This window comes from Podarcis tiliguerta (assembly GCF_965153285.1).
Source record: "Podarcis tiliguerta genome assembly, chromosome: 1".
Lineage (NCBI taxonomy): Eukaryota > Metazoa > Chordata > Lepidosauria > Squamata > Lacertidae > Podarcis > Podarcis tiliguerta.
Genome location: NC_139534.1, coordinates 94,209,383 through 94,223,171, shown reverse-complemented (window position 1 = coordinate 94,223,171; position 13,789 = coordinate 94,209,383). Strand labels below are relative to the sequence as shown.

At 40.7% G+C, this 13,789-nt stretch overlaps 1 protein-coding gene across 1 annotated transcript in view; it reads left to right on the top strand.

Annotated features, from left to right (window-relative positions):
* Positions 1-13,789, top strand: part of EIF2AK4 (eukaryotic translation initiation factor 2 alpha kinase 4) — a 41,774-nt gene that overhangs the window by 17,604 nt on the left and 10,381 nt on the right. Inside the window, exons 14-26 of the mRNA XM_083449732.1 lie at positions 734-817; positions 1,346-1,468; positions 3,003-3,107; positions 3,547-3,601; positions 4,062-4,141; positions 5,082-5,183; positions 5,939-5,989; positions 6,359-6,595; positions 8,286-8,361; positions 9,104-9,225; positions 10,041-10,090; positions 10,648-10,816; positions 12,406-12,522. Coding sequence (XP_083305858.1) covers positions 734-817; positions 1,346-1,468; positions 3,003-3,107; positions 3,547-3,601; positions 4,062-4,141; positions 5,082-5,183; positions 5,939-5,989; positions 6,359-6,595; positions 8,286-8,361; positions 9,104-9,225; positions 10,041-10,090; positions 10,648-10,816; positions 12,406-12,522 — 1,371 coding nt within the window. The remainder of the gene's footprint in view (positions 1-733; positions 818-1,345; positions 1,469-3,002; positions 3,108-3,546; positions 3,602-4,061; positions 4,142-5,081; positions 5,184-5,938; positions 5,990-6,358; positions 6,596-8,285; positions 8,362-9,103; positions 9,226-10,040; positions 10,091-10,647; positions 10,817-12,405; positions 12,523-13,789) is intronic.

Sequence of the window (13,789 nt, the reverse complement as noted above, 5' to 3'; positions counted from 1 at the left end):
AGGGCTGGTATAGAAAACCTCTTCTGCCTGCCATAAAAATATTGATTAGATCTCCAGTTAGATTTCTGGCTGTAGAAAGAACAAAGAACAAAGAATTAAGCATTCTGCCTGGATCCTTGATTGACAGCTCATGTTGTTGGCAATGTATCTTGGATAGTCTGGGCAGGTGGACTAAACCTCCTCCCACAGTGGCCTGCCAGCAAGTCCAGCCAAATCTATTGTCACTACCTAATAATGAGTCCAGCATTTTTGCACCATAGTTTTTATTGGTGTTTCAACTTAAGGGTGTTTCCTTAGTATTGTGTTTTACATGGCAGCATGCTCCAGTTATGAAGGTAAAACATTTGACAGGCTAATGGTCCAGATCTCAGGATGATAGGTTTGCATGGCTGAAGGTAGATTTGTACATACTGTTAATATTATGAATCCAGTGCCCCTACCCCAGTCTTACGCTAAGTGATCCTACAAGCAGGCATAGGTATTAGCATACAGGCTCATGTGGCCATACATGCAAGTAAAATGCAGTGATGTGGTGGGGGCTCAAGCCAGTGCTTGATGTCAAGAAAAATAAAATTCAATCCAAGTAAAAACGGAAAGAGAGCACAATTTGATTTGGCACATAAAAACCACTGTGGTTTTAAAATGTACGAGCAGTCACTTGGTTTGTGAATATGCTAGATATATGGATATTATCTGTTTGCTTGCATTCTACTCTTGTGTTTATCTGATACAGGAGGAAGGCTACAAAGGGAAAAATAGTCACAGTGAAGAGGATGAAACGTCAGCGATTCAGACTGTTCACCATCTGTACATTCAGGTTAGAAACTCTTAGACTACGTTGTAGAAGATAGCATTTTTAATTGAGCCTAAGGCAGCATTTGTACATCACAGGTAGATCATAGTTAATGGTTTACTATGAATGTGCAAATGATTCCCACGCCCCACTTCCCCTAGTTATCTTAGTTCTGTGGTAAGGAGGGATGAATTCACAGGGGTTGGTCTTTTTTGTTTTTTAATCTCTGTATCCAGCATTTATTTGGTGGTGGTGATTTTTGAATGACTCTGAAAACAAAACTGTTTGGCTTAGATTTCTATTTCACCCTATCACAAAAGCTCATTGCATTTAGGCTTCAAGCACAGTACATATGAAGTGTAGCCAGTTAGTAATGTTTATTAAAATCACATATGTTCATCAAAAGGGTAGGCTACAAACTTGAACAATAAATGTTTATATATGCTAATACCATCACAGTGATGTAGTAAGAAGTGTGTTCAGTGCTAAGCATAACCATGAAGTGAATGTGGCTTCCTGTTTTTCAACTGTTTCTTCATCTTATATCTGAAGATGGAATATTGTGAAAAGAGCACTTTGCGGGATACCATTGACCAAGGCCTATATGAAGATACCAATCGCCTCTGGAGATTTTTCCGGGAAATTCTGGATGGATTAGCTTATATCCATGAAAAGGTGAGCCACATTCATGCCAAACTCAATCAATTAAGATACTTGGGCTTGTATTCATGTTTGTTTTGGTTTAATCCACTTTTACCCAGCCCATGCTCCAAAGTGCTCAGAGCTGCATAGATTTTTATCTTCCACAATAAACTGTAGAGATGAGAGAGAGAAGGAATTTCACAACCTTCGCCAACCTGATACCTTCCATATGTTGTATAGCTCCCATTATTCCTCACCAGGCTGTCAGGGGCTGCTGGGAGTTGTAGTACAAATATCCCAGTCCTAGTCTAACTTTCTACCCACTGGTCCACACTGGTTCTTCTACAATAAGAACAATATCCTATTTCTGGCATGTCCAACAGGTAGATTGTGATCTACTGGTAGATTGCAGGGTGTTCCTGGTAGATCCTGGTTGATCTCTGGCCGCTCAGCGATCTCCTTACAAAAAAGCAAAAAAACACCAACAACCGCAACTTTGGCTTACTAAAAAAAACTCAACAACTTTGGGAAGATTACTGCCAGTCTTTTTACGACAATGAGTAGATCACTGCCAGTTTTTTAATACTGTTAATAGATCGCAGTCTGTTGGGAGTTGGATGTCCCTGACCTATTTGATCTGCACGTATTTTTCATTAGTTACAAGAGACTTGGTTGATTGTTAGGAGTTTTCTAAGTAATGAGTACCTCATTCAATTGTGTTTTAATTAGAGCAAAGGGTATCCTTTCAAAAAGAGATGCTTTCAGCAAGGAAAGCCCCTTGTAATGTTTAGCATTGCCTTCTTAGGAGCAATAGCAAATTCTTAGAGAAACTTAAAATAAAACTCCTCTATGAAGTAGGAATGTGTAGAATATTTAAAGATTGGATCTGGATTTAAGTTAGTTGCACTTAGTTCTCCTTGAAATCAGTAGAACCTAAACTTACATTGCAATCCTATGCCAGTACAGTGTTACCTCGGTTAAGAACTTAATCTGTTCCTGAAGTCCGTTCTTAAACCAAGGCGTGCTTTCCCTAATGAGACCTCCCACCGCCGGTGCACTTCCACCATTCAGCTTCCGTTCATAGACCAAGGTAAAGTTCGCTAACCGGAACACTACTACTGGTTTTGCAGAGTTCATAAACTGAATAGTTCGTTAACAGGGCTGTTCGTAAACCGAGGTACCACTGTACTTGGGAAATAAATCATGACTAACTTTCCTAGTGATTTGAGTTGATGCAGCTAACTTAAGCAATGGTCCTATACACACTTACCTGAAAGTAACTCCCACTGAACATAGTGGGAGTTATTTCTGAATAAACATGCATAAAATTGCATCGTTCACTGAGAAGCTCCACTTGGCTTCAGTGGGAGCTTTCTCCAACAAATTGCACTTCCGGCCACTGTTGGGATGCAGAGAGAAGTCCCCTCTGCAAATTTTAATCAGCAGGCAGACATATATAGAAATATACAGTTTCTTAGGTATCCTGGGCCTGTACCATATATATTGATATGTGATCCATATACATACCAATTATCTCATATCAAACTCTGTTTTATTTTATTAAAAGGGAATGATTCACCGAGATCTGAAACCTGTCAACATTTTTTTAGATTCCGAAGACCATGTGAAAATTGGTGATTTTGGTTTGGCAACAGATCACCCAGCATATGTAGTAGGTGCTTTTTTAAAAGTTGAACTGTAAAAATATATAATGTAAGCCATGTTGAAAAATAATTATTGCTACATAAAAGAGGTTGCGTATTAGTTTTTGTTTGTATGCACAGTGTGGAAGAGCCTCTTTTTGATAGAAGATAATTGTGGTTTTTCACTGCACTGCCTCTTTGCACGTTGTCATTTCAGTAGTATGTATTACATTTTAATCCTACTGTTCTTTTAAGGCACTGAGAGCTCTGCACATTCTACCTTCACATTATCAATCCTTTTGAGTTAGTGCTATCCTGTACATACTGGCCCTGTGAGTTTCATAACTGAGAAGAGATTTGAATCTAGTACTTGTGTCTGTTGCATAGATTTTGGAATATCTACAGTTTTGAACCATCCAATAATCTGGGGAGGCATACAATTCAGGTTTTCTGGGGTTTCTTTTTCAGGCAGACACAAGACAAGGAGAAGGAGAGGATGGTTTGGCGAAAAGGGATCCTTCTGGTAAGTACAGTGGTACCTCGGGTTACATACGGTTCAGGTTACAGACTCCGCTAACCCAGAAATAGTACCTCGGGTTAAGAACTTTGCTTCAGGATGAGAACAGAAATCATGCTCCGGCGGTGCGGCAGCAGCAGGAGGCCCCATTAGCTAATGTGGTGCTTCAGGTTAAGAACAGTTTCAGGTTAAGAACGGACCTCCGGAACGAATTAAGTACTTAACCCAAGGTACCACTGTATAAGCAAATTATTTATACAAAACATTAATTGCTTGTAATGTACTGTAAGAGAGATGGTAATTACAGGATTGCTAAAAATTTGGACTAATACCACTATTTGGACAAATACTTTAAAACAACAACCAACTTCTCCATTTAAAGAAAATACTATGAAATGCCTAGATTTTTCTTGACTTTGACAGTGCTTCTGCGGTGCAGTTGATAACTAAGTGTTGTCCTTAATAGGTAACTTAACAGGAATGGTTGGCACCGCTCTTTATGTGAGCCCAGAGGTCCAAGGAAGTACTAAATCTACTTACAATCAGGTAAAAGTCCCTTTGGAAACTGTGTTAGGTATGAGGGCTTTTTTGATCCCGGTCTTGTGAGTTGAATGTAGAGATCTTTCTGTGCGTAGGGTGCCTGTCTGCTGCTAGTTTTCCATGCTGAAATGCCTGTGCTCCCTCCAAAAGCGCTGCTGAAATTCATTTGCCCATTATGACAAGGGAGCCCAGCAAGGAGAGAGGATTGGCAACACACGCGTCCGTGCGCATGCACACACACACACACACACACACAGAGACTGAAATAATTTGTAGATGTGCCTTCCTCTAGCACATGGAGAGCTTAAGATTCTGCTCTCCTTATCTAAATCAAATTCAGTTACAAAACGTTGCTTGAATGTTACGTCAGAAAACAGTCTCAGTAAGGTCCCCCAAAAGGAATGGGTCTGCAGTAAGGTAAAGCGAGCAGATTGTGACTCCATGCTTAGCCTTATTAGAATGGTTGTAAACTTACATTCTAATGGTTGTAAGTTTACAACCATTACAGGGACGTGGGTGGCGCTGTGGGTAAAACCTCAGCGCCTAGGACTTGCCGATCGCATGGTCGGCAGTTCGAATCCCCGCAGCGGGGTACGCTCCTGTCGTTCGGTCCCAGCGCCTGCCAACCTAGCAGTTCGAAAGCACCTCCGGGTGCAAGTAGATAAATAGGGACCACTTACCAGCGGGAAGGTAAACGGCGTTCTGTGTGCTGCGCTGGCTCGCCAGATGCAGCTTGTCACGCTGGCCACGTGGCCCGGAACTGTATGCGGACAGGGCTGGCTTTCGGTCTATAGAGTGAGATGAGCGCACAACCCTAGAGTCTGGCAAGACTGGCCCGTACGGGCAGGGGTACCTTTACCTTTTTAAACTTAGGGGAATAGGCAGCGATGTATTATTTCCCTCTTTGCAACTACACTTACTTACGCTTTCAATCTTTTTCTACTAGAAAGTGGACCTCTTCAGTTTGGGCATAATATTCTTTGAGATGTCTTACCATCCATTGACAACTGCATCGGAAAGGATCTTTGTTCTCAGTCAGCTAAGGCTTGTACGTATGAAAGCTTCATAATAACCTGTCAAACATGACTTGTTGCTTATGCCACGTACAGATTTCTCTCTGGATCCAGCATTAAACCCATTGTAAAACTCTAGTTCCAGAACTTAATGCAAATATATTTTTAAAAATAAATATCTAGACTAGAACTTCCTGTTGACCTTTTCTAGAGATTATTAGTTTTTAATCATGTCCCTCCACCCACTTAGCCAATACAAAGTCTTTATGGAGCATAGATTTTATTTTCTGCTGTGTTAAGTAAAATACATTAGACCTGCTACAAAAATTGTTTGTGATAAGAAAGGGGGCTGCTACCTTCAACGTTGCCTGGGGTGGGAGGAGAACTCTACTGCTCTTACTTTTACTTGCAAAAAGCATGAAGGGAAATTATTTGCAGTGGTATTGTACATTAATAAACATGTACCTGATGCAATGCATAATGAGCCAGTCTTCCCTGTATTACATGTGGGATCTATGTTTGCTGTGCAGTGGTACAAATAAATAGAATCTACACCGCCATCTGGCAGAATTGCTGGTGTGACTGCTTTGCCAACAATGAAAACTCAGTTTTGAGTGGCATCCCTCAGCTGTTAAAACTCTGGAAATATGCACTTGGGAATTTGACTGAAGAACTTGAAATCTTTAAATTATATTGTTCTGAATGCAAAAAAATAAATAAATCTGGCTTTGGGGAAGCATATCTTTTGCAACTTTCTTCATGTTTGATTCTACTCTGCTTTATTTCCCAGCCTTCTATTGAATTTCCAGAAGACTTTGATGAAGTGAAGAATGCAAAACAGGTATTCATAAACCTTTTTCAATTGCTGTGTTCTGTGTTCTCAAAGTGTAATCATAATTTTACCCTCTTTGTTTCACACCAGTGCACGCCCAAGCAATTACAATATAGCACTAGAGACAAAGGAAAATAAATTATAGAAAGGGGAAGTAAACTACTGACACTGAAGTGTTAAGCCTGCAGAGCTCATTAGAATGGCTCCAAAAGATTAATTTATGTTTTACTCTGGAACTTATGCCACATATTGACGTTACAATTATTTACTTTAAGTGTGTTGTTGGGAAGATGTGACTAAAAAGAAAAGAGCAATAAAAATGTTTTTTTTAAAAAAACAAAACAAAACAGGACTATTTATTTTTGCTTCTTTTTTTAGAAATTGGTTATTGCTTGGCTCTTGAACCATGATCCTTCCAAAAGACCAACTGCAATGGAGTTGTTAAAGAGCGAACACCTTCCTCCACCTCAGATGGAGGAGTCTGAACTTCACGAAGTGCTTCATCATACTTTAGCAAATGTGGATGGGAAAGCTTACCGGACAATGATGAGTCAGATATTTTCACAGCGCATCTCTCCTGCAATTGATTACACCTATGACAGTGACATTCTCAAGGTTTGCTTTAAATTTAATGACTAGTACCCTGCAGGAATAGGGACGCGGGTGGCGCTGTGGGTTAAAGCCTCAGCACCTAGGACTTGCCGATCGAAAGGCCGGCGGTTCGAATCCCCGCGGCGGGGTGCGCTCCTGTCGTTCGGTCCCAGCGCCTGCCAACCTAGCAGTTCGAAAGCACCTCCGGGTGCAAGTAGATAAATAGGGACCGCTTATCAGCGGGAAGGTAAACGGCGTTCCGTGCGCGGCTCTGGCTCGCCAGATGCAGCTTGTCACGCTGGCCACGTGACCCGGAATTGTCTCCGGACAGCGCTGGCCCCCGGCCTCTTGAGTGAGATGGGCGCACAACCCTAGAGTCTGGCAAGACTGGCCCGTATGGGCAGGGGTACCTTTACCTTTACCCTGCAGGAATAATAAAATAAATAAATAAATAAATAATCCACAGCTGCTGTTGAAATCTGAGGTCTCACAATTTACTCCTTTGTTAGGCTAGGGCCAGGCGATGCTGCAGTCCAGTTTATATGAATGTCTTCAGATGTCACACTCATCCAGAACTGAATACTTTTGCTTGATATCTTACATAAGGTTATGCATGTTCACCTGTGCAGATATTAGATGATAATATGGGCGAATAAATGCCCTACTCCTGATTGTGCCCCCAAATGCCTCACACCAGTGATGCTTGCACATAGATGTACATTTCCAATGAGCAGATCAACTTATCTGCATAGCAGGTAACAGAGAGTTGCTTGGAACTTAAGATCTGAGACTTTCCCAACTTTTCCTTCCCACGACAGCCTCCTATAAAGATGCTTCTGAAGGTTTAGGAGGGTACCTATGGAACAATAGCAGCTCGGGCAAATTGGTATATACCTTGCGAGAGCAGAACTGCTTTCTACTTTTGCTAGGAATGAGGCTTATGGAAATTAAGCATTTTCAACACTTGACAATGTGCCATATAAAACCAAGTTGCAGTAGTAGTGCTTCCAACATTGGCATTAAAGATGTCAATATCTATGTCCCCTTCTTACGCTTGAAAGCACAGAACATGCAGTTATAACTACATGTTCTTTTCCTTTTACCAGGCTACATGGAGGAGGCACAAAACGTTTGCAAAAGCTTTTTGTTCCCTGTCTCCAATGCCGCTCTTATTTTTATTTATAGATGTAAAATGCTGTTAAGGCATGAGGGCATAAAAACTCCTGCTCCCAATTTAATACCTTTCTACATGACTTGAAATGTGAAAAACAGGTGTTGCAGGGGAGACATTATTTTTAGCAGCGTTTTTAGCAAATGGTACTGTTCTGACACCTCTGTTGCATTTTCCCTTTACGTCCTAGGGCCTGTTTTTGTTTTTTAAACCATCTGGATTCTCTCCTTTTTAATCCTGGAGCCTCACATAGGACAGAAATTCTGAGGCATGTTTCTGAGCCTAACCATCATATTTCCAGGAATACTGTCATGTTTAATCTTTAAATTATTAGTATAAAAAACACCCAACAGAGTGCAAAGGGGCCAGTATTCAATGAAATGATCTGTAGTTAAAACTAATGTTAGACTCTTTGCTGAGTATAACATCCATATTGCTTTCTCATGGTGTGACAGTATGGCTGTTCTGATTTGAGGTGGCTTGTACTTTGGATGTTTCCAGTGTTCGGAATTCCTTATGCATCATGATCATTCTTGATTCCAGGGCAGTTTTTCAGTGCAGTCAATCAAGATTCAGCAACATGTATGTGAGACAGTCAGCCGAATCTTTAAAAGACATGGTATGTATGTTTACACAATTGATTCCTGAATTTGTTTTATACGTAAATTGGGTTAGGGAACTATTTTCTCTCTCTCTCAAAAAAAAGTGGGGCCGGTGGATTACAGAGACATTGATCAGCTCAAAGATTTTGCCTTTTTAGTTTTTGCTTCTATCTTAAAAAAATGTTTGAGTAACTGAATAAACTGAAGGCAAATAATTGAACATCAAACTGTTCACCTTTCCAGAGCCAGTCCAAAAACACTGTCTGTTGTGGGCCGCTGTGGTAATTTTAATTCCCCTACAACAGAGCACGATTTGGCAGGCTTATTCTGCCAAATAAGATTCGGCACATATTCTAAATTTTCTTATGTCAGGTAGCCTTCATAAGCACAATGTTCCAGGATGATCTCTGTTGAAATTAATGGACTCTGCCCAAGAACCCATAATGCTCCAGTTTATTCCAGTAAGTTTTTGACAAGAAAAAGTACGTGTGAATTCTATGCAAAGAGAATTTAAGTGGTCACCAAAACTACAGAGGCAATTCAGTCTTTTAGCGATGAGAGAGTCCTCTTTCTTCTCTGCACCTATTACAGGTTTAGGCCCAATATCTCTTACAGAGTCTTGACCAGCCAATCATGAACATACAGCTTTCTTATTAAGAAAAAAAGGAATGTTACATAGAGTGCATTGGCTTTCTAAAATTGTCTGTTAGTTCCTGTTTGTGGTGCAGAAATTAGAGTCTTTCAACCATTTTTGAACAGGAGCTATCAAGCTGCACACCCCCTTGCTTATGCCTAGGAACAGAAAACTGTACGAACACAATGAAGCTTCATATTTAATGGATCACAGTGGGATGCTGGTGATGCTTCCTTATGATCTCAGGGTGAGTACTAGTGTGGAGCTAAGTGATCTTAGAGTTTTTGCCTAGCCTCTTTACCAACTTTCCTTCATTGACCATGAGGGCTGATTCAGACATTGATGTTGGCATTGTAGGGTGGTCTTCCATGCAGCTGAATTCCCTCTTAAAATATTCTCTCATGCAGAAACCTGACGCATTAAGGAAAAAGTTTCTAGCGTTTATAAAAGGCAGATTAACTCAGAATTGGCTTCACGTAGTCAACACATTCCCAGCATGACAAATTATCTTCGTTTAGTATTATTGTCACTACAGTATAGTATAATAATAATAATTAATAATAGTAAATGATCGTGCAGTCTGATTGGAGGAAGTGTTTTAAAGAATTTTATTAGCTGCAATTGAAAAGGTGCTCTGACGTGCCTGTTCCTTTTTACCTCCTTATTTATTTATTCATGTCATAGTTCCAGCCAATTCTGCTAAAAATAAAATCCTCATTTACAGGATTAAACTAGCAACAATTTCAAAGGGTTATTCTGTTTATTTAGCTATAAAATATTGATTACTGGAAGAATTTCACAAAATCTGAAACCACACAAATTAGAATGATAGATGAACCTACTGGGAATTTTGGTGGAAAACTTTCACTAGCATTGGCTATTTGGAATTAAAATGAACTTTTGGCAATTAATGGAAATCATTTCTGAAGTCCTATAATGATGATAAGCCTAATTTTATCTATTTCATTAAGTACCATGTTCACTGCAAAATCATTTCAACTGCTTTTGTTTGATATGATTATTTTTTTATTTAAAGTCTGCATTTTACATTTTCCCCTCCAGATTCCTTTTGCAAGATATGTAGCTAGAAATAACATAACAAATTTGAAAAGGTAAGGGCATGGCCCAGGAATTATTTCATTCTTTCTTCAAATGTAGTACCTGCCTGTCTAATTTTTGTCCCTTTAAAAATAAATCTAACCTATATAGGAGAGGCCATAGTTCACACTTTGCACCTTGAACCATTCCCTGGCATTGCCATTTACAAATGAATCTTGAGTAGCAGCACTGGAGGAGTCTCAAGTCACAGCCAACTGTTGCAAGCAGAATGGGGGTAGATGAGTCAATAATGTTTAGCACTGCAAAAGGCAGCTTCATATCTATTTGCCCAGACCTTTAGGAATTTCCAGTAATTGTTGATCTCTGCCCTTGATTTTATTGGCTGTGTTAAATGTTTGCTGTTGATATATTGTACGTTGCTTTTTGTGTGTGTTGTAATTGTTCCTGGAACCTAGGGTTGCTATATTTCAAAAAGTAAAATTCCCAACACCCGCAAAGTTGTTGCACTTTTTCCCTCCTCCCAAAATAGCAATAAATATGTCAAATAACTAAAAATAAATGAAAATGCTTTAAAATGTAAAATGTTCACATTTTCCTCCCGCCCTCCCAGATACTGTATTGAGCGGGTTTTCAGGCCTCGGAAATTAGACCGCTGTCATCCCAGAGAGCTCTTAGAATGTGCTTTGGATATAATCACTCCTGCTGGCAACAGTTTTCTACCTATTGCAGAAGCAATCTACACTATTTCTGAAATAATCCAAGAGTTTCCTGTGTTGCAGGCAAGTGTTCCTCTGTTTTCTTTTTTCCCAAAACATACAGTGTTTTAGTTTTTGTTTAGTTTAAAAGAAGGAGTCTCTTTCTCTTCCTGCACTTATCCCCTTAATGTTAGGGCAGAGTAGGAATGAATTTGGTCCATTTTATAGCTTGCCTTACAGAAGTCTTTCAAAATTTTATGCAGTTTAGTTTTTCTTGCCTCTCTACCCAATTGTAACATATCTTTGCCAGACTTCTCATCAAGGAGTGCATGTGTTTAGTATCTGTAAGCAAGACATTAAAGGAGAAAATGTTGAATTTTTCCAAAGATTTTGACATACTTTCCTTTGAAAAATCTCAAAACATTTTAAGAAAAATTTTTGCAGAGGAGAAGCAGATGTTATGAAACTGCAGGGAACTTGTACCAGCTAAGATTACTGGAAAATCACGCCGAGAACACAGCCACAATCCAGCATGGCATAAACGTAGCCTTCATTTTTATTTATTGAAGCTTATATGTTAATGATTCTACAAATATTTATATATTAAATACCAAATTTGAATAACTGGTTAGGATGCCAAGAACTGCTTAGATTTATGCAGTGAAGTTGCATTAGCTGAACAGAGTTTTTGATGTTTTCTGACACACACTCTTCACACCACAATACTACAGTGGTGCCTCGCAAGACGAAAAGAATCCGTTCCGCGAGTCTTTTCGTCTTGCGGTTTTTTTGTCTTGCGAAGCAAGCCCATTAGCGGATTAGCGCTATTAGCGCTATTGACAGTTTAAGGGCTATTAACGCCTATTAAAGGCTTAAGGGATTAGCGGTTTTGCTGCTAAAATGCTATTAGCAGCTTAGCGCTTCAGAAAAAGGGGTTTTGGAGCGGGAAAAAACCTCAAATATTTTCGTCAATTTTTGTCTTGCGAAGCAAGCCCATAGGGAAATTCGTCTTGCGAAGTGCCTCTGCAAACGGAAAACCCTTTCATCTTGCGGGTTTTCCGTCTTGCGAGGCATTCGTCTTGCGGGGCACCACTGTATCTGCCAAACTGTTTTCCAAACTACTCCATTTCCAAACTACCTTTTGCAGTGCCAGGGTAGAGCGAGAAGGCTTCTGTTGCAGATAAATGAATCTAAGCCTGCTTAGACTCAGAGAACAAGTTTCATGGTTCATTGGATCCTGACCACTGTTTTCAAGTTGTACACAGCTAACACGACTGAAGTGCAGTTTCAAATGAGTTCCTCCAAGTTTGAAGTACACTTCTGTTCTGATGTGCAAGACACAATGCTATATACAGTGGTACCTCGGGTTAAGTACTTAATTCATTCCGGAGGTCCATTCTTAACCTGAAGCACCACTTTAGCTAATGGGGCCTCCCACTGCCGCTGCGCCACCGGCGCACGATTTCTGTTCTCATCCTGAAGCAAAGTTCTTAACCCGAGGTACTATTTCTTGGTTAACGGAGTCTGTAACCTGAAGCGTATGTAACCCGAGGTACCACTGTATTAGGAGATTGAATTATTAGTGAACTTTTTTTTGCTGACTTAAGGAAACTCAAATTTGGCTATCATTAAAAAGGTAATGGGCATAAACACCAAACTTTGTTCTTTCTTAGGAAAGAAACTATAGCATCTTCTTGAATCACACTGCCTTACTGAAAGCTATCCTCCTGCATTGCGGGATACCTGAAGACAAACTCAATCAAGTTTACATCATTCTCTATGATGCTGTGGTAAGTCATTTATGTGTTCAGTAACCACAAGACTACTTTATTGGTTGCAGATGAGCTGCATAAATCATTGCACTAGGTTTTGAAGGAGTGGCCAGCGGGAAAAGGAAGAGTAGGCGTTCATTAGGATCACAGAGAGGAGGAAAAGGCAATGGGTTCAAGTAGCAGGGAAGTAACGTTAAGGTGAACATTGGATCAAATGTCCCCAACTGCCTTTAGGCTGTGATGCACCAGCTCTGCTTGCCGTGATTCAGCAGAGGAGATTTATACACACATCTTGCTGGTTCAGGAACCCTGGAGATAGTGGTGTGGATGCTTATTCTTCATACAGCATTGGTTTTCCTGTGGGCAGCATTTGTCCACAGCCACATTCTGGCACATGTTGCATGTAAAGCTTTTTTTACATAGGAAGCTGCCTTGTGCCTGTCCATCTAGCTATCAGGCTTCAGGGACTCGGCTACCTCCCCGCTTTGGCAGTAGATAAGCCGAACAAAGCAAAAGGAGTCTCTTGCCAGTTAGAAATTGGAATGCTCATAGCGGAGAACAAAAGAATCCATTTATAGGAATGAAGGTGCTCCCAATTAAGGGTTCCACCTGCTTCCTCCCTCGTCATCCACGTCACTTCCGCACCTTGCAACCTGATCTCGCAACCACTTTGCTTTCTGTGCTGCCACCTTATCTGCTCTCCTTGGCCTGAGCAGATGGATGCTTTCCAGCGAAAGAGAGTCTGTTAACTCTCTCTCCCTCTTCTCCTCCTCCTAGCTGTTCACCACCCAGTTCTTCCCAACTTTTGTCTTCTGAACTATGTCCTTCTGCGAACCACCGTTCCAAATCTATACTGTCCCACTGCTCTTGGGAAGATTCGGGATCCTAGTCAGGAGCAGCAGGAGGGGGAGACTCCCACCAATTCCTCCTCAGTGCAGCCTCCGCAGCACAGTCCCTGACACTAGCTCCACACTGACTGGCAGTGGCTTTCCAGGGTTTCAACCCTGATATTTTCAACCCTACCTGGAGATGCTGAGGACCTGGGACCACCTGAATGCAAAGCAAACACTTCACCACTGAGATACAGTCCTTCACCCAAAGCACAACCAGAACAGGACTTAAGATCAGTTCAGGTGCAACACCAAATTCCAGGATTTGCATTCAGACCTTCCTCCGAGGGCAGAAACAGAACTGTTGGGTTTCAGAGGGCAAGAAATGTTTAGTTGTGGTGTACCATTGGTGTAGTGGTAATACTTGCCTGTATGCTTGCCTCAAACCTCCTCAG